At 46.3% G+C, this 22819-nt stretch overlaps 1 protein-coding gene across 1 annotated transcript in view; it reads right to left on the reverse strand.

Annotated features, from left to right (window-relative positions):
- Window positions 1-22819, reverse strand: part of tspan4a (tetraspanin 4a) — a 425431-nt gene that overhangs the window by 55613 nt on the left and 346999 nt on the right. Inside the window, exon 4 of the mRNA XM_072465913.1 lies at window positions 8655-8756. Within this exon, the coding sequence (XP_072322014.1) occupies window positions 8655-8756 (102 nt within the window). The remainder of the gene's footprint in view (window positions 1-8654; window positions 8757-22819) is intronic.

Below are 22819 nucleotides of genomic sequence, written 5' to 3' on the forward strand. Positions count from 1 at the left end.
CAAAACATTACCAAAATCAAAAGTATAGTGTCAAAACCAGATTTGGAGAGACTTATCCATGCGTTTGTCTCCAGTAGATTAGACTGTAACGGCCTCCTGCTGGTGCCAGAGTCAGGACTAAACATGGACCGGCCTCCTGCTGGTGCCAGAGTCAGGACTAAACATGGTCCGGCCTCCTGCTGGTGCCAGAGTCAGGACTAAACATGGTCCGGCCTCCTGCTGGTGCCAGAGTCAGGACTAAACATGGTCCGGCCTCCTGCTGGTGCCAGAGTCAGGACTAAACATGGACCGGCCTCCTGCTGGTGCCAGAGTCAGGACTAAACATGGTCCGGCCTCCTGCTGGTGCCAGAGTCAGGACTAAACATGGTCCGGCCTCCTGCTGGTGCCAGAGTCAGGACTAAACATGGTCAGGCCTCCTGCTGGTGCCAGAGTCAGGACTAAACATGGACCGGCCTCCTGCTGGTGCCAGAGTCAGGACTAAACATGGACCGGCCTCCTGCTGGTGCCAGAGTCAGGACTAAACATGGACCGGCCTCCTGCTGGTGCCAGAGTCAGGACTAAACATGGACCGGCCTCCTGCTGGTGCCAGAGTCGGGACTAAACATGGACCGGCCTCCTGCTGGTGCCAGAGTCGGGACTAAACATGGAGCGGCCTCCTGCTGGTGCCAGAGTCGGGACTAAACATGGACCGGCCTCCTGCTGGTGCCAGAGTCAGGACTAAACATGGACAGGCCTCCTGCTGGTGCCAGAGTCAGGACTAAACATGGACCTGCCTCCTGCTGGTGCCAGAGTCAGTACTAAACATGGAGCGGCCTCCTGCTGGTGCCAGAGTCAGGACTAAACATGGAGCGGCCTCCTGCTGGTGCCAGAGTCAGGACTAAACATGGAGCGGCCTCCTGCTGGTGCCAGAGTCGGGACTAAACATGGACCGGCCTCCTGCTGGTGCTAGAGTCAGGACTAAACATGGACAGGCCTCCTGCTGGTGCCAGAGTCAGGACTAAACATGGACCGGCCTCCTGCTGGTGCCAGAGTCAGGACTAAACATGGACCGGCCTCCTGCTGGTGCCAGAGTCAGGACTAAACATGGACCGGCCTCCTGCTGGTGCAAGAGTCAGGACTAAACATGGACCGGCCTCCTGCTGGTGCCAGAGTCAGGACTAAACATGGACCGGCCTCCTGCTGGTGCCATAGTCAGGACTAAACATGGACCTGCCTCCTGCTGGTGCCAGAGTCGGGACTAAACATGGAGCGGCCTCCTGCTGGTGCCAGAGTCAGGACTAAACATGGACCGGCCTCCTGCTGGTGCCAGAGTCGGGACTAAACATGGACCGGCCTCCTGCTGGTGCCAGAGTCAGGACTAAACATGGACAGGCCTCCTGCTGGTGCCAGAGTCAGGACTAAACATGGACCGGCCTCCTGCTGGTGCCAGAGTCAGGACTAAACATGGACCGGCCTCCTGCTGGTGCCAGAGTCAGGACTAAACATGGAGCGGCCTCCTGCTGGTGCCAGAGTCAGGACTAAACATGGACCGGCCTCCTGCTGGTGCCAGAGTCAGGACTAAACATGGACCGGCCTCCTGCTGGTGCCAGAGTCAGGACTAAACATGGACCGGCCTCCTGCTGGTGCAAGAGTCAGGACTAAACATGGACCGGCCTCCTGCTGGTGCCAGAGTCAGGACTAAACATGGACCGGCCTCCTGCTGGTGCCATAGTCAGGACTAAACATGGACCGGCCTCCTGCTGGTGCCAGAGTCAGGACTAAACATGGACCGGCCTCCTGCTGGTGCCAGAGTCAGGACTAAACATGGAGCGGCCTCCTGCTGGTGCCAGAGTCAGGACTAAACATGGACCGGCCTCCTGCTGGTGCCAGAGTCAGGACTAAACATGGACCGGCCTCCTGCTGGTGCCATAGTCAGGACTAAACATGGACCGGCCTCCTGCTGGTGCCAGAGTCAGGACTAAACATGGACCGGCCTCCTGCTGGTGCCAGAGTCAGGACTAAACATGGAGCGGCCTCCTGCTGGTGCCAGAGTCAGGACTAAACATGGAGCGGCCTCCTGCTGGTGCCAGAGTCAGGACTAAACATGGACCGGCCTCCTGCTGGTGCCAGAGTCAGGACTTAACATGGACCGGCCTCCTGCTGGTGCCAGAGTCAGGACTAAACATGGAGCGGCCTCCTGCTGGTGCCAGAGTCAGGACTAAACATGGACCGGCCTCCTGCTGGTGCCAGTGTCAGGACTAAACATGGACCGGCCTCCTGCTGGTGCCAGAGTCAGGACTAAACATGGACCGGCCTCCTGCTGGTGCCAGAGTCAGGACTAAACATGGACCGGCCTCCTGCTGGTGCCAGAGTCAGGACTAAACATGGACCGGCCTCCTGCTGGTGCCAGAGTCAGGACTAAACATGGAGCGGCCTCCTGCTGGTGCCAGAGTCAGGACTAAACATGGAGCGGCCTCCTGCTGGTGCCAGAGTCAGGACTAAACATGGACCGGCCTCCTGCTGGTGCCAGAGTCAGGACTAAACATGGACCGGCCTCCTGCTGGTGCCAGAGTCAGGACTAAACATGGACCGGCCTCCTGCTGGTGCCAGAGTCAGGACTAAACATGGAGCGGCCTCCTGCTGGTGCCAGAGTCAGGACTAAACATGGACCGGCCTCCTGCTGGTGCCAGAGTCAGGACTAAACATGGACCGGCCTCCTGCTGGTGCCAGAGTCAGGACTAAACATGGACCGGCCTCCTGCTGGTGCCAGAGTCAGGACTAAACATGGACCGGCCTCCTGCTGGTGCCAGAGTCAGGACTAAACATGGACCGGCCTCCTGCTGGTGCCAGAATCAGGACTAAACATGGACCGGCCTCCTGCTGGTGCCAGAGTCAGGACTAAACATGGACCGGCTTCCTGCTGGTGCCAGAGTCAGGACTAAACATGGAGCGGCCTCCTGCTGGTGCCAGAATCAGGACTAAACATGGACCGGCCTCCTGCTGGTGCCAGAGTCAGGACTAAACATGGACCGGCCTCCTGCTGGTGCCAGAGTCAGGACTAAACATGGACCGGCCTCCTGCTGGTGCCAGAGTCAGGACTAAACATGGACCGGCCTCCTGCTGGTGCCAGAGTCAGGACTAAACATGGACCTGCCTCCTGCTGGTGCCAGAGTCGGGACTAAACATGGAGCGGCCTCCTGCTGGTGCCAGAGTCAGGACTAAACATGGACCGGCCTCCTGCTGGTGCCAGAGTCGGGACTAAACATGGACCGGCCTCCTGCTGGTGCCAGAGTCAGGACTAAACATGGACAGGCCTCCTGCTGGTGCCAGAGTCAGGACTAAACATGGACCGGCCTCCTGCTGGTGCCAGAGTCAGGACTAAACATGGACCAGCCTCCTGCTGGTGCCAGAGTCAGGACTAAACATGGAGCGGCCTCCTGCTGGTGCCAGAGTCAGGACTAAACATGGACCGGCCTCCTGCTGGTGCCAGAGTCAGGACTAAACATGGACCGGCCTCCTGCTGGTGCCAGAGTCAGGACTAAACATGGACCGGCCTCCTGCTGGTGCAAGAGTCAGGACTAAACATGGACCGGCCTCCTGCTGGTGCCAGAGTCAGGACTAAACATGGACCGGCCTCCTGCTGGTGCCATAGTCAGGACTAAACATGGACCGGCCTCCTGCTGGTGCCAGAGTCAGGACTAAACATGGACCGGCCTCCTGCTGGTGCCAGAGTCAGGACTAAACATGGAGCGGCCTCCTGCTGGTGCCAGAGTCAGGACTAAACATGGACCGGCCTCCTGCTGGTGCCAGAGTCAGGACTAAACATGGACCGGCCTCCTGCTGGTGCCATAGTCAGGACTAAACATGGACCGGCCTCCTGCTGGTGCCAGAGTCAGGACTAAACATGGACCGGCCTCCTGCTGGTGCCAGAGTCAGGACTAAACATGGAGCGGCCTCCTGCTGGTGCCAGAGTCAGGACTAAACATGGAGCGGCCTCCTGCTGGTGCCAGAGTCAGGACTAAACATGGACCGGCCTCCTGCTGGTGCCATAGTCAGGACTAAACATGGACCGGCCTCCTGCTGGTGCCAGAGTCAGGACTAAACATGGACAGGCCTCCTGCTGGTGCCCAGAGTCAGGACTAAACATGGACCGGCCTCCTGCTGGTGCCCAGAGTCAGGACTAAACATGGACCGGCCTCCTGCTGGTGCCAGAGTCAGGACTAAACGTGGTGAATCTACGTTTCAGTTTTATGCAGCTAAAATCTGGAACATTCTTCCTGAAGATGTGAGACACGTTCTACTCTGACAATGTTCAAATCTAAGATAAAAACTGTTTTGTTTTGCTGTGTTTGACTGAGAGGATTTTCTTTGCACTCTTCTCTTTATGTCTTAAACTGTTTTATGATTTCTGTCATGTCTTTGTGATTTTATGTGAAGCACTTTAATTCCCTATTGAAATGAGCTCTACAAATAAACTTGCCTTGGGGAAATAAACACAAGCTAGCGTGCCCCGACATAACATGCTGTTGTAATGAACATGATTTGAAAACAGAAATTATATCTAACGTTTTGTTCAAATCTCAATTTTCATTATTTGTGGTATGTAAAAAAGGTCCCAGCAAGAAGAAAGCATAATGGCTGTAATATGATTATGAACATTAAACGTGTGAAAGAATAAACAAACAAACAAACAAACAAACATGTCCTTTTCCTCGCAGCCCCGCCCACCCTCCTGTTCCCAATCTGCCTGCTCCACATGTTTCTCATACTGGGGATTTTTTCTTTGATAATTACCAGGACGACACATGAAAGTGAGCGCTGAGAGTCTGTGATGTGGAGTTTATCTGTCGAGCTCCAAACGCAGGAGTCTTAAGATGTTTATTTCCAAGTTCTCCTCATGCCTCATTGTCTTCTAAGTCATGCATGTGCATTTAAAAATCCTGTCAGTTGTGCTAATAATTAGTTCAAAAGTCTGTGCATGAGATAAGACAGTTCTGCAGCTGTGGAAGTATTTGCAGATTGAAGTGTGAATGATGCAGCCTTGATTTCAATGAGGACTCTAATGTTTGTTTTCTTTTAAAATGGCTTTGAAAGCGTGAAAATGGCCGTGTAAAATCTCTAGGAATTAACTCTAATAATGGTCATTCCTAGTTTAATTTATGGCGGATTAGTCTCTTTTACTAACCCAGTTTTTCACCTCCAGCTCTGGATAAGCTGAACTACAAAGTGGAGTCAAAGCGGCGTTATCCCTGGAGCTGTGATCGTGTCAACACTGAACATCATAAGACTTCAGCTAGATATATACGAGAGTGGATTGAGGAAAAGTGACTTGTTTGTGCAAGAGAAACATCCTCTCTGAATGTCACAAACTGCACATACCATATCTCCAGTTCTCCCCTGGGAACCCACAGACACGACGTGAGACATTTACTGCAGCAGCGGCAAATGAGCCTCTGGAAGCACGATTCGGATGATTCGGACTCGATACATCCAGCATAGAAACAGAATATATAAGTCGAGTATATAAGTAACTCCTGCTCACAGCGTGTCCTAAAAGCTCCATAAAAAGCTTTCAACTGGTTCAAAATGCAGCAGCAAGATTACTAACAGGAACAAAAAGAAGAGAGCACATTACGCCGGTGCTGGAGTCTCTTCACTGGCTCCTGTCCAGTTTAGAATCACATTTAAACTCCTCCTATTGATTTACAAAGCCATAAATGACATGGCCCCTCCCACCTCAAAGATGCTCTAGAACCATCTCATCCAATCAGAGCTCTTCACTCTCTAAATGCCGGCCTTCTGGTGGTGCCAAGAGTCTCTAAAAGCACAGTAGGAGGTAGAGCTCCTGTCCATGTTAAAGAGGCGACACAGTCTCTTCATTTAAGTCCAGGCTTAAAACGTTCCTCTTTGAAATGACTTATGGTCGGACCAGTTAGGAACAGAAATATAAAGCTACAGTTTCAGCTCCGCTGCCCTAGGAGCAACTCTGGGGGAAGTATGGCAGTTTGAGCATTATCCTCTGCTAAAACTTTCTATCTATAAATCTATCAAACAATATTTATAATTTAATTTAACTTGTATTTGTTCATTGCCTTTTCTTTTCCCACTTCCTCGCCGGTTGTGGGACAGGTTATGACCTGATGCTCAGATGCTCCTCGAGTCCCCGGAGAAGCGGTCTCTACTCCATATGAACGGTTCTTCATCTGCCTGGAAGAACTGGTTCTCCTCCTGAAGAACTGGTTCTCCTCCTGAAGAACTGGTTCTCCTCCTGAAGAACTGGTTCTCCTCCTGAAGAACTGGTTCTCCTCCTGAAGAACTGGTTCTCCTCCTGAAGAACTGCTTCTCCTCCTGAAGAACTGCTTCTCCTCCTGAAGAACTGGTTCTCCTCCTGAAGAACTGCTTCTCCTCCTGAAGAACTGCTTCTCCTCCTGAAGAACTGCTTCTCCTCCTGAAGAACTGGTTCTCCTCCTGAAGAACTGGTTCTCCTCCTGAAGAACTGGTTCTCCTCCTGAAGAACTGGTTCTCCTCCTGAGTGGCTCCAGCTCCTCTGTCTCTCTCTCGTCTGTGAGAGTCAGATCTCTCCTTCACTGTAGAACTCCTCCAGGTTTATACTTTTTCACAAGGAGGTTTTGTAGTTTTTCCTGCAGAAGGAGGAGCTAAGGACAGAGGACTCTGGGACATTTGTCCAAGGACAGGGAACGCTGGGACATTTGCCAAGTCCCTATGAACATTGTTTAATCCGTTTCCTCCGAGACAACAGCTGTGGTGATTTTGGGCATTACAAAAATAAATGTAATTGAATGAAACGAGTACATAAGTCGAGTACATAAGTCGAGTACATAAGTCGAGTATATTAGTCGAGTACATAAGTCGAGTATATTAGTCGAGTACATAAGTCGAGTACATAAGTCGAGTATATTAGTCGAGTACATAAGTCGAGTACATAAGTCGAGTACATAAGTCGAGTATATAAGTCGAGTACATAAGTCGAGTATATTAGTCGAGTACATAAGTCGAGTACATAAGTCGAGTACATAAGTCGAGTACATAAGTCGAGTATATTAGTCGAGTACATAAGTCGAGTACATAAGTCGAGTATATTAGTCGAGTACATAAGTCGAGTATATTAGTCGAGTACATAAGTCGAGTACATAAGTCGAGTATATTAGTCGAGTACATAAGTCGAGTACATAAGTCGAGTATATTAGTCGAGTACATAAGTCGAGTATATTAGTCGAGTACATAAGTCGAGTACATAAGTCGAGTATATTAGTCGAGTACATAAGTCGAGTATATTAGTCGAGTACATAAGTCGAGTACATAAGTCGAGTATATTAGTCGAGTACATAAGTCGAGTACATAAGTCGAGTACATAAGTCGAGTACATAAGTCGAGTATATTAGTCGAGTACATAAGTCGAGTATATTAGTCGAGTACATAAGTCGAGTACATAAGTCGAGTACATAAGTCGAGTACATAAGTCGAGTACATAAGTCGAGTACATAAGTCGAGTATATTAGTCGAGTACATTAGTCGAGTACATAAGTCGAGTACATAAGTCGAGTACATAAGTCGAGTATATAAGTCGAGTACATAAGTCGAGTATATTAGTCGAGTATATTAGTCGAGTACATAAGTCGAGTACATTAGTCGAGTACATTAGTCGAGTACATAAGTCGAGTACATAAGTCGAGTATATTAGTCGAGTATATTAGTCGAGTACATAAGTCGAGTACATAAGTCGAGTACATAAGTCGAGTACATTAGTCGAGTACATAAGTCGAGTACATTAGTCGAGTACATAAGTCGAGTACATAAGTCGAGTACATTAGTCGAGTACATTAGTCGAGTATATTAGTGACTCGACACAAGAATTGACTGTATTTCAACACAAATCTCCATTTGAACAGTATTTGTTTCAGCTGTTCCCCAATTGTATTAAATACTATTGTTCCATCAAATGTTGTGAATCTGAAGCAGCAATAGTAATAAAGCCTCATGAATAACAATGTACATGTGTCATAAATCTCACTCTTTATACCGGGTTTAGACCTCTGCTGTGCAGACAGCGCTCAGTCATGGCTGGTCACAAAGAGGCCTCTCTTGTGCATACAGTTCTATATTTATGTATGTTATATGTTATATGTGTAGATAACTGGTTGCAGAAGAACAAGATTACTTTTTAAAAAAGATTATGGAAAATGATGGTTATTCAACTTTACCAACAACTAAGCACATATTTGTGGACCCTGGGTTACAATGTGGGTGTGTGATGTCATTGAAGACCCCCGGCCGAGTTACAGATTGGAACATAGACAACCAGTGGCTTCCATTATTTTAATGGATTATTTTAGTATGTGTAGAAACTCGTCCTGTGATTCCTGGAAGGGTCTGATGCTTTTCAACAGATATAAGTTATGTAACTCGTTTTACTGTAAAAAAGTGACAAACTGTAATTTCTCTTGGATTTTACTGTGGAGCTCATTTGGTTTTCTTTTTACCTCTAAATCTGGTTCATAAGTTTGCTCAAGGTCATTCAATGGTGACTTCAGTGGTTGTGTGAGTGAAGCCTGAGTATCACAGCCGTGTACAGCAGCTCCGTGTGGTTGTGTGAGTGAAGCCTGAGTATCACAGCCGTGTACAGCAGCTCCGTGGTGTGTGTAACGAGAGCTTACGTCGGTCTGTACAATCATCCAGGCGTTGGTGAGGCCGATGTTCCCCTCTGCCCCGAAAAGCTCCAGGCCTTTCTTCAGGTCCCTCTGAGCGTACTGGTCGATCTGCGCACACAGGAAACATGAGGACTCTTAGAGACTGAAGCAAGTCATGGGACAGAAAGAGAATCGAACAGGTTTAGAGTGCATTTGCCAAAGACAGAAGTGACAACAACAGGAAATGTACTCCCTTGTCAACTGCCACATCTAAGAATCTCTTGATTAAATCCATTCAAATAGTCACTAAATTAGTCACTAAAAACAGAGATATCAAAATTAAATTGATGCTGGTTCAAAAATAAATAATTCAAAAATCAAAAACAAAAAAATCAGGCTTAATGTTTGAATATTTGATGTCTGATATTAGACATATGTACAGTATCTAGATGCAGAAAAGCATGTGACACCCCCAAGCCAAGTTACAGATCAGATCTATGGAGAGTCGCGCTCACTCACTGTCAGAATGCATGTTGTTCAAGGCATGTTTTTAGCAATAAAAACCCACTTGTAATTGAATATGTAAATATGGATGTGTTTAATGACTGAACATCCTGTGGAACAAACTGTTCATTGCTCTGGCGTTTGTCTGTAGAAGTTACTGTAACCTGAAAATATTTGGCTGTGAGCAAAGTCAAGTAAAGTTGTCTTGGGTTGACAGGGAGCACTCAGGGCGGTAGTTTAGCTCGACAGTGCGCCCGAGGCTAAAGAGCACGCCGGCAGTTCACCGCACAGGAAGAAATAGAACCAACACATTCGACTGTAATCAGAGAAGATTTGTGGAATTGCATCGTTGCCCTGAGCGTTGTGTCTGGATGCTGTAAAATTGGCCCCTGAGACACTGCTGAAAATAGTCTGCTAATATTACAGCATATTCTTTGGCCCATTTTCAGAAAGTAAATGGCAGAACTTTTGTTGCAAACAAAAAGTTCTCACAATATTGAAGGTTTTGTACACAAACTCACTTTTACACCTTTATTCAGCTTGTCCTGACCTGAGGTATTTGTCATCATGTTCGTGGCAGAACGAAATGCTGCTTTTTTGCCTCAAACAAACTTTCTACAATAACATGAAAGTAGTTTCTCCGTTGTTGCTTAACTAGCTTGTTTGCTAACGGGGGGAAGTAGGGCCGCAGCCTCAAAACGCTTTGCCATGTTTGCCCCAACAAACCAGTGTCAGATCATTTCAGAAAAAGTCTGAATATAATGATCAGATTCATAAACACACTGTGAGGAGGCAATAAGCCTCTACAAAAATGTATATCACGTAATCTGGGTCATTCCTCTCCGAAAACAGATGTGTGTGATAACGAGAGTAACGGGACAGGAACAAAAAGGGACGAATACACGTAGGACTTCTGCAGAGGCACTAAACTGTCAATCTGAGGAAGGAGAAGTCTGATCTAGTTGTAAATGACAAATGACCACAGAATCCCTGGCGTTTCCGATGCATCGCTGAAATATACGGAATGATTGCTGGCTCTGTTTGAGTTTGTCCTGAGACGAGGAGGAGGAAGTGGTGATGGGCCTGACAAGTATCAAAGACTGCAGTATTTTTGCCCTAATAGAGACCTGGTGCACAGCCAATGCCCAGGATGGAGAGCCTTACGTGGATGGCAAACCTCTAGATTAACAAGCTTTACTGTAACTGGCGCTGTACCACGCACATTGAACTCTTGTCCGTGTCACTTCGCCCCTTCTATTTGCCTCGTAAATTCCCTCAACTTTTTGTAACTGTGGTGTAAATTCACCCGAAGGAACACGTCACGTGTCCAACTAGGTGGAATAAGCCTCTTTTCTCAAAACCAAAGACATGATCATCCACTTCAGAAAGAACCCTCACACCCGACGTGACAGATATCGAAGGGAAACGGTGCAGTGGGTGGAGTCATATAAATACCGGTACCTTGGAACAATTATTGACTCAAAACTGAACTTTTTATTACATTGTACTTTGCTGTAAATATCCAGACTCACTATCTTCTTGATCTATAACAAAAAATCTGCATTTTAACAATATCAATGTCAGTATTAAGTATTATTGGCCTGTAGATGTTGTGATGCCATCTGAAACCCAGCAACAGGCCCCTCCTCTTCACCTGAGATTATGACCTCATCAAATTCTAGCTATTTGTATTGACAGTCATATATTTATGTCATTAACTCCAGGCCCATAGCCAGGATTTCTATGGGGGGGTTCTTTTTGTGTCAAGGTGGACCTTTTTAGTATTTTTAGTATCAAGTATCAACCCGGTTTTAGCGAAAACGAAACTTGGTCATTTTTGCACACCTCTAATATCTGTGGTCCTCAAGTGAAAAATGATACAAAATATTGAAAGTTACTGCTACAGACGGCAGAGGCAGAGCCAGACATTATAAACATCCGGGGCTCAGCCCAAAAAGAAAGGGAGAGGGTTCATTCTGGCCAATATGATGTGGTTTTAGTGCAGTTACAGACAGTGACCCTCATAAGGCAAAGACAGACTTTTTGCCTTCTGAGAGAGCTCCTCCCTCCAAAAAACGTTGAACAGCAGAGGTGACATTTAGTTATTCAAGAAATTGTACATCTTGATGTCCTTTAAAACAATCAGTGACAAAACAAATATGAAAAACATGCTCCTGACAGGGATCAAACTCACAACACTAATGTCCACAGACTGCTCTAGGCTCGTCAGCCCTCTGAGGATGAAGGGCTGTTTTAGAATTAGAGTGATCTTTATTGAAAGTAAAAGTCAGTCTTACCTTTAGCAGACACCTTCCTCGTGAGCTGTTTGTCCTGTAGTTTCTCTGCTTTAGCTTTGTAGATGAATAAAACCTGAGCCACTGCTACGACCACAATGACTTCATGGTTTGAACGATCATGTGCTGTTGTTGTCTCTTCTACGTTAGATAAACTTTGTTTTTCAGCACATGTTCTGAATGTCTCTTTTTCCAGTCGATCTGCTCTTGTGTCCATCACTTTTTGCAAAACCTCAGTTAAATGATAGAAAAGGCCAAATTGGTCAGATTGCGTGACGTGCTGTAAACACCGCCCACTTTCTACGCTCCCGCCCACTTTCTACATGCAGCCAATCATACATCAGTTCAACAAAAATAACCAATGAAACGGGTAAAGAGAATTGATGCCACTGCTGGATACGAACCCTGGTACAAACTACAAACCAACGCTCGACCTGTTGCGCTAAGCATTTAATGATGTCATGGTACATTTTTAAAAATTTAAAATATCGGGGGCTTTTGGACAGAGATCCGGGGCTCAAGCCCGAAAGCCAGGGCCTGGCTCCGCCCATGATCGACGGACCTTTTCGGCCCAAATGGGCGGTTCGTTCGAACCCCCCCAAACCCCCTCGGCTACGGGCCTGAACTCAATTATATGATTAGATACTAGAGCGGATTTGCAGAGCCTGAATCACACATAGTGGTCTCACATACAATAGTTCAACGTTCTGATGAAGCAGCTGTTGTGTTCTCTCTTCACACAGTTAGAACAGGCTCAGCCCCCTGTGCTCCTCGCTCACATCTGTGCTGCAGTTATAATGGCAGCTAATCCACTCCTGTGTCAGTGAATAGTGTTTCAAATGTACCAGGAGCCTGCTGGGTGCGATGGCACCAACACATAGCAGCTAATCACAGCATACGGTCCTTTGTCATGGTCTTATCCGGCGTATGCGCCTCACCGCATTGGCCCGTGCAGTTATTAGACATGGCACGCAGCAAATAGCCCGCCTCAACCTGCACCGAGAGGGTTTTTTATTAGATACACTGATTTCACCCAGACAGACAGCAAAAAAGAAACTACAACTGAAGATGACGGTAACGACGCCCGTCGGAGACAATCAGAGGTGCTCAAAGTTCAAGTAGCCGCGGTGTGTGACCTAGCGAAGTCGATGTCAGACACTGTAATATTTTCTGGTCCCCTGCCCAATCGGATCAATGCTGAATTGTACAGCCGTCTCTCAGCATTCAACAACTGGTTATCCAGATGGTGCCCTCAAAACAACGTAGTCTTTATTGATAACTGGAGTGCGTTTTGGGGAAAGCCCGGGCTCATACGCAGGGATGGCATCCATCCGACCTTCGGAGGGTACATCCCTATTAGTTCGGAATTTGACCGATAGTCTTAGTCGTGTTAAGTGACCATCTAGGGATGAGCCCCAGGTGCAGAGCAGCAGTTCAAGACGCTCCTCTGTCGCTGAACTCTCGCCCGTTCTGTTACATGTGAAGTGTTCAGATTCAAGACAGATAGAGACTGTGTGTGTCCCTCGTGTCCCTCGTGTCCCTCGTGTCCCTCGTGTCCCTCGTACAAATAATGCCAAAAAGTCACATCTCAGAAAAAATATTTTAGGCGTCAGACCAAATAACTTAAGGAAAATAACAATCACAAATGACACAAATAAACAAATGAATAAACACGTAAAATGTGGACTGCTAAACATTAGAGCAATTTCCTCCAAATCGCTCTTAGTTAATGAATTAATTAGTGACTATAACATAGATCTTCTAGCTCTAACTGAAACGTGGCTTCAACAAGACGACTACGTCAGACTAAATGAGTCCACCCCACCCACCCATGTTAACCCCACCCACCCATGTAAACCCCACCCACCCATGTTAACCCCACCTACCCATGTTAACCCCACCCACCCATGTTAACCCCACCCACCCATGTTAACCCCACCCACCCATGTTAACTTTCAGACCTCCAGGAGCACAGGCCGAGGTGGTGGTGTGGCAGTGATCTCACACTCAAGCCTACTCATGAGCCCTAAAACTAACAATGCATTTCACTCATTTGAAAGCCTTATGCTGTCAATCACATGTCCAAATATGAAAAACCAAAAAGGAGTTTTGTTCATAGTTATCTACCGACCCCCTGGTCCCTATTCAGAGTTTTTAACAGAGTTTTCTGACTTTATATCAAACTTAGTGTTAGCCTGGGATAAAATAGTTATAGTTGGAGACTTTAATATCCACGTGAACATGAGTGATGACTCTCTCAGTAATGCCTTCAGCGCCTTGTTAGACAGCATTGGTTTCACTCAGAATGTAAATAAAGCGACTCACACTCACAAGAACACTCTGGATCTTGTCCTAACGTATGGAACAGAGATTAGTGACCTCATTGTCCTCCCTCAAAACCCTATATTGTCAGATCATTTCCTAATTACCTTTCAGTTTATTCTTAGAGATCATCCAGTCCCACAAAATAAAGTTATAATGAAAAGGACAATATCTGAAAAATCGATCTCAAAATTCAAAGAAATAATAGAGCCAATATTCAGTGACATGTCATGTGATCATGTCATGTGATCCTGCTGAGAACAGTTTTAGTCCCAGTTTAAGTGATCAATGTGTCGACTTGACCATGAATTCTCTGAAGTCTGCTCTTGACGTTGTCGCGCCGTTAAAACAGAAGGTCATTAGGCCAAAGCGCGCCTCCCCATGGTACAACCAAGAACTGCGTTCACATAAACAAAAAGTTAGAAAGTTAGAGGGATTATTTCGTCGCTCTCACACAGAAGAATCCCTAAAAGCATGGAAAAGTTGCCTGCTGTCCTATAAGCAGGCTCTGCGTAAGGCCCAAACCAGATATTATTCAAATCTAATAGAAGTCAACAAAAGTAACACTAAATTCCTTTTCAGCACTGTAGCTAGGCTAACAAACTGTCACAGTGCAGTAGAGCCCTCAATCCCAGCTACACTCAGCTCTGATGATTTCCTCCTATTTTTTAATAATAAAATAAAAACAATCAGAGATAAATTAGATGAAATTACCCCCGCTATTAGCCCTGAACTAGCCCAAGCTGTAAATCTAACGTCCCATATAAATCCACCTGTAAACCTAGAAAGGTTCACAGCTGCTGATCAAGCAGAGATAACTTCAGCCATTATGTCCTCTAAAAGCTCAACTTGTGTCCTAGACCCCATTCCAAGCTCCTCAAAGACATTCTCCCCCTAATTATAGACCCTATTCTTAATATAATAAATAATTCACTCGAAAGTGGCTATGTTCCACAGTCCTTCAAACATGCAGTCATTAAACCTCTTCTGAAAAAGCCTAATCTAGATCCCGACCTATTGGTAAACTACAGACCTATTTATAATCTTCCCTTTGTCTCTAAAATCCTTGAAAAAGTTGTAGTAAAACAGCTTTGTCGCCACCTGCAGGACAATAACTTATTTGAAGTTTTCCAGTCAGGGTTCAGAGCCCACCACAGCACTGAAACTGCACTAGTTAAAGTCACAAATGATTTGTTATTAGCCGCTGACGATGGACTGGTCTCAATCCTGGTTCTGTTGGACCTCAGCGCAGCGTTTGACACCATCGACCACAACATTCTACTGCAGAGGTTAGAATGTGATGTAGGTGTTGGAGGAACAGCCCTCAGCTGGTTTAAATCCTATCTATCTGATAGGTTCCAATTTGTTAATGTAAACCAGAGCTCCTCACCAAGCTCTAAAGTTATTTACGGTGTGCCACAGGGTTCAGTACTCGGTCCAATTCTGTTGCTGCCGTTAGGTCACATGATCAGGTCACATGACATTAACTTCCACTGCTATGCAGACGACACTCAGCTGTATTTATCAATGAAACCTGATCAGAGCGATCAAGTAGACAGACTTAGTACTTGTGTGAAGGAGATAAAAACCTGGAGGACACTTAACTACCTGCTTCTTAACCCTGAAAAAAACGAGGTCATTGTGCTGGTCCTAAGCATCTACGAGACTCTCTATCTGAGCAGATAGTCACACTGGACAATGTCAGTGTAGCCTCCAGTTCTACTGTAAAAAACCTTGGAGTCTTATTTGACCAGGAGCTCTCATTTAAAGCTCATATAAATCAAGCTTGTAAAACAGCCTATTTCCATTTGCGCAACAAGAGCCAAAATCAGAAGAATCCTGCCTAAAAGTGATGCCGAAAAACTTATCCATGCATTTGTAACGACTAGATTAGACTACTGTAACTCCTGCTTGCAGCGTGTCCTAAAAGCTCCATAAAAAGCTTTCAACTGGTTCAAAATGCAGCAGCAAGATTACTAACAGGAACAAAAAGAAGAGAGCACATTACGCCGGTGCTGGAGTCTCTTCACTGGCTCCCCGTCGAGTCCAGAATCAAATTCAAAATTCTACTCTTGACCTACAAAGCCATAAATGACATGGCCCCATCCTACCTCAAAGATGCTATAGAACCATATCATCCAAACAGAGCTCTTCACTCTCAGAATGCCGGCCTTCTGGTGGTGCCAAGAGTCTCTAAAAGTACTGTAGGAGGTAGAGCGTTTAGCTACCAAGCTCCTGTGTTATGGAATCAGCTCCCGACCCATGTTAAATATGCTGACACAGTCTCTTCATTTAAGTCCAGGCTTAAAACGTTCCTCTTCGAAATCGCTTATGGTCAGACTAGTTAGGAACAGAAAGATAAACCCACAGCTTCAGCTACGCTGCCCTAGGAGTAACTATGCTGGGGGAAGTATGACAGCTTGAGCACTATCCTCTTCTTCTGACTACTTATGCTATCAAACAATATTTATTTTTTGATTCCACTTGCAAACTGTTCACCGCCTTCTTTTCTTTCTCTCACTCCTGAGGACCTGTGGACCCAGATGCCCCTCTCCTGGTGAAGTGGTCCCTGCCCTGTGTGGACGGTCCCTCATCTGCCTGAAGAGTGGCTCCAGCTCGCCTCAGTCGGTCCCTCATCTGCCTGAAGAGTGGGTCCAGCTCGCCTCCGACGGTCCCTCATCTGCCTGAAGAGTGGCTCCAGCTCGCCTCAGTCGGTCCCTCATCTGCCTGAAGAGTGGGTCCAGCTCGCCTCCGACGGTCCCTCTTCTGCCTGAAGAGTGGCTCCAGCTCCAGTCTCCTCGTGTCCGTCTGTGAGAGTCGGATCTCTCCTTCACTGGAACTCCTCCAGGTTTCTACGCTTTTTTCCCAAAGAGGTTTTTTTGTAGTTTTTCCTGGCCGAGAAGGAGAGTCTAAGGACAGAGGACCCTGGGACATCGTCCCTCGCCACCACAGACATTGTCTGACTCCCTCGCCACCACAGACATTGTTGATTCATTTCTCCCTGTGGCCCTCAGAGGCAACTGTTGTTGTGATTTTGGGCCTTACAAAAATAAATTGATTTGATTTGATGAGCTCTTCATAATGAAGAGAGGGAACAGAGAAAGAGAAGACCCAAGAGCAATATATATATATATATATATATATATATATATATATATATATATATATATATATATATATATATATATATATATATACGGTAAGATGGGCTACCCAGAGCAGTGATGTGCACACATTCCTCTCACTTCTCATGACTCAAAATGACACACATGGTGGAAGGAAAATGTCTCTCTGCACTGTTTCTCTTTCTTCTTTAGTCTGATAATAACAGATCAAGACTGATCTGCGCAGGTGTTAAAGCTTTCTACAGCTGCGCTGCGAGTGACCGATGCACTGATGCACCACTGTGTGCTCAGTGAATGAGGCCACGCCCCTCAAGTTCCATGTCAGAGGTTCAGATCCGGTCCGGAATCCACTTTTTCATGGCCTACAGTACATGCAGTAGGCTAATCCTCCAGCTGCTCCTGACCATGAACCAGGACCATCATCTTCTGTTCTGAGAGTGAGTCCAGTTCAGGTTTAGTTCTGGGATTAGTCCCATTTGAGGAGGTGTTTGTGCTACACTTAGGGTTCGGGTTCGGGGTGCTAAACGTCTCTGTTCATCAGCATGCACATCAGACCTGTGCTGCTATATCTGCAGAGCTCATTTCATTGACATTACGCTCAGTTTGTTTGTCACTATTAATTACAATGACCTGCTGCTCATGGCGAACCAAACTGTGATTAGCCAACTCATTAGAGGCCCATGCACTGCTATGAACCTGAATCTATCTCATTCAAATAAATGGACAAATCCTTTTGCAATCTATTCTGGACGGTCAGCTGTCAACTGTATCAGTGCATATGTAACCTGACCTAACCCAGGTGTAGGTACACAAGGTACCTACACACAAGGTGAGCAATAATATCATCCATAAAGACATAGAACATTCTAAATATGTGTGAATTTAGATCATCTCCAGGTCTTTTTATTGGTTAAGAAGATACCACTGTAACATGGTTAAAAGCTAAACGCTCCCTCCATGGTGAATCTTCACTTAACTTTTCTATTGATTCCTGTATTAGCCTTCTGTCCTCACACGTGTCTGACCCATTGTCCCCTGTCTCAAGTCTTTTAATGCTCTTAAACAGTTTGTTCTTTTCTCACATATCGACGTCCTGCCCGTCACTATCGGCCCCTCCGCACATCTCCGGCATCAGCAGGAGCTTCACGTGGACCTAACAGGCTCATGGACCTTGTATCTCAGCCCAAGGTCAGCGCGCATCAATGCTGGACGTGTGAGGGGATCGACTATCCGTGGTGTAAACAAGACTATTGGACTGTGGTCTGTTTACTGACCACACCAAAGCTCAGAAGACTAAAGCTTTAGGCTGCCTCCCCAACGATTTATTTAGATGGTGTTTGTTTAGGTTAGATTGAGGCGGGTTGATGTTAGCCTGTGTTAGCCCGTTAGCTTGTGTTTGTGTTTACTGACCACACAAAAGTTTGGGAGGATAAAGTTTTTGGCTGCATCCCCAAAACTATTTATTTAGAATGTATTTGTTTGGATTAGAATGAGATTGTTGGTGTTAGCATGTTAGCTTGGTGAGTTTGTCATGTGTTTGCTGGCCACATCAAAGCCCGGGAAACTAAAGCTAAAGCCAAATATACAAATGCATGTTTATTATTTCTTTGAATTAAGCGGCAAAGGGATATGTTATCAAGTACAATTTTAAACACATATGCAACTGTACCTCTATAAGTATGTGCGTCGGCCTCTGTGGATTTCACTCTGAGCACATGGCACCACAGAGCCAAAGTACGGGGCCCTCCTGGACCTTAGACAAGCAGCAATAATCTCCTCCTCGTACTCTCAGATGAAGAAGTAATATGTGCTACTCCCTCTACTGGCATTTAAGCTGAGACCCATGTGAAGGTCGAGAACAAGAGCACCTATACTCAAGGGTCACCAATGTAGCCTTTAACGGCCAGCGACCACGCTCAGAGGTGTATGAGGTGTGTGAGCGAGCACGTGTGAGCGAGCACGTGTGAGCGAGCACGTGTGAGCGAGCACGTGTGAGCGAGCACGTGTGAGCGAGCACGTATGAGGATGTGACGTGGTACTCCAGCGAAGCAGAGCCAGCACAAACTTAAGAGTTTTTCTTCTTTTATTCATGTTGTATTTAAAGACACCACAAAGTGCACACAGACCATCAAAACAATATAATCGTATATTGCATAAACATATACACTTATACACACATACACATGTATATATTTATATACACATATACACACATCAGGTTACTGGAACATTGCTACCCACCACTCGATACAGAAACCTGCGTCCTAGACCGAGGCCCCCCCCACGGGAAAGCCAACACCAGACCCTCCCTAATGACTCCAGGACCTACACACACACCTACACACTCACCTACAAACACACCTACACACTCACCTACACACACACCTACACACACACCTACACACTCAGCTATACACACACCTACACACTCACCTACACACACACCTACACACACACCTACACACTCAGCTATACACACACCTACACACACACCTACACACACACCTACACACTCACCTACAAACACACCGACACACTCAGCTATACACACACCTACACACTCACCTACACACACACCTACACACTCAGCTATACACACACCTACACACTCACCTACACACACACCTACACAATCACCTACACACACACCTACACACACACCTATACACACACCTATACACACACCTACACACTCACCTACACACACACCTACACACACACCTACACACACACCTACACACACACCTACACACACACCTACACACTCACCTACACACACACCTACACACACACCTATACACACACCTACACACACACCTACACACACGCTATACACTCACCTACACACACACCTACACACACACCTATACACTCACCTACACACACACCTATACACACCTACACACACACCTACACACACCTATACACACAGCTACACACACACCTACACACTCACCTACACACACCTATACACACACACCTATACACACCTACACACACACCTACACACACCTATACACTCACCTACACACACACCTATACACACCTACACACACACCTACACACACCTATACACTCACCTACACACACACCTACACACACACCTATACACACACCTACACACACACCTACACACACCTATACACACAGCTACACACACACCTACACACTCACCTACACACACACCTACACACACCTATACACTCACCTACACACACACCTATACACACCTACACACACACCTACACACACCTATACACTCACCTACACACACACCTACACACACACCTATACACACACCTACACACACACCTACACACACCTATACACACACCTACACAAACACCTACACACACACCTATACACACACCTACACACTCACCTACACACACCTACACACTCACCTACACACACACCTACACACTCACCTACTCACACACCTACACACACACCTATACACTCACCTACACACTCACCTACACACACACCTATACACACACCTACACACTCACCTACACACACACCGACACACACACCTATACACACACCTACACACTCACCTATACACACAGCTACACACACACCTACACACTCACCTACACACACACCTATACACACACCTACACACTCACCTACACACACACCTACACACACACCTACACACACACACCTATACACTCACCTACACACACCTATACACACACACCTATACACTCACCTACACACACACCTATACACACCTACACACACACACCTACACACACCTATACACTCACCTACACACATACCTATACACACCTACACACTCACCTACACACACCTATACACACACCTAAACACACACCTACACACTCACCTACACACACACCTATACACACACCTACACACACACCTACACACACCTATACACACACCTACACAAACACCTACACACACACCTATACACACACCTACACACACACCTACACACACCTACACACTCACCTACACACACAACTATACACACACCTACACACACACCTACACAAACACCTACAGACACACCTATACACACACCTACACACACACCTACACACACCTATACACTCACCTACACACACACCTACACACACCTACACACACACCTATACACACACCTACACACACACCTACACACACCTATACACTCACCTACACACACCTATACACTCACCTACACACAAACCTATACACACACCTACACACACACCTACACACACATATACAAACACCTACACACACACCTACACACACCTATACACACACAAACACACACACCTACACACACACCTACACACTCACCTACAAACACACCTACACACACACCTATACACACACAAACACACACACCTACACACACATATACACATAGACCTATACACACACCTATACACACACATATACACATACACCTACACACACACCTATACACACACATTTACACATACACCTACACACACACCTATACACACACATTTACACACACACCTACACACACACCTACACACATACCTACACACACACCTACACACACCTACACACACACCTATACACACACCTATACACACACCTACACACACACCTATACACACACCTACACACACACACCTACACACACCTATACACACACCTACACACACACCTATACACACACCTACACACACACCTACACACACCCATACACACACCTATACACACACCTACACACACACACCTACACACACCTATACACACACCTACACACACACCTATACACACACCTACACACACACCTACACACACCCTTACACACACCTATACACACACCTACACACACACACACACACCTAAACACACCTATACACACACACACACACACACACACCTATACACACACATATACACACACCTACACACACACCTACACACACCTATACACACACCTACACACACACCTACACACACCTATACACACACCTACACACACACACCTATACACACACCTACACACACACCTATACACACACATATACACATACACCTACACACATACATATACACACACCTACACACACACCTACACACACCTATACACACAGCTACACACACACACCTATACACACAGCTACACACACCTATACACACACCTATACACACACCTACACACACACCTATACACACACCTATACACACATATACACACACCTATACACACACCTATACAGACACATATACACACACCTACACACACACCTACACACACCTATACACACACCTACACACACACACCTATACACACACCTATACACACACCTATACAGACACATATACACACACCTACACACACACCTACACACACCTATACACACACCTACACACACACACCTATACACACACCTATACACACACCTACACATACACCTACACACACACACCTATACACACACCTATACACACACCTACACACACACCTACACACACATATACACACACCTATACACACACCTACACACACACCTATACATACACCTACACACACACCTACACACACACCTATACACACACCTACACACACACCTACACACACACCTACACACACACCTATACAGACACCTACACACACACCTACACACACCTATACACACACCTACACACACACCTACACACACATATACACACACCTATACACACACCTATACACACACCTATACACATACACCTATACACTCACCTACACACACACCTATACACACACCTACACACACACCTACACACACCTATACACTCACCTACACACACACCTACACACACACCTACACACACACACCTACACACACACACCTACACACACCTATACACACACATATACACATACACCTATACACTCACCTACACACACACCTATACACACACCTACACACACACCTACACACACCTATACACTCACCTA

Source organism: Eucyclogobius newberryi, unplaced genomic scaffold, assembly GCF_026437365.1.
Source record: "Eucyclogobius newberryi isolate DKJ021-1_F unplaced genomic scaffold, fEucNew1.0.hap1 SCAF_5, whole genome shotgun sequence".
Taxonomy (NCBI): Eukaryota; Metazoa; Chordata; class Actinopteri; order Gobiiformes; family Gobiidae; genus Eucyclogobius; species Eucyclogobius newberryi.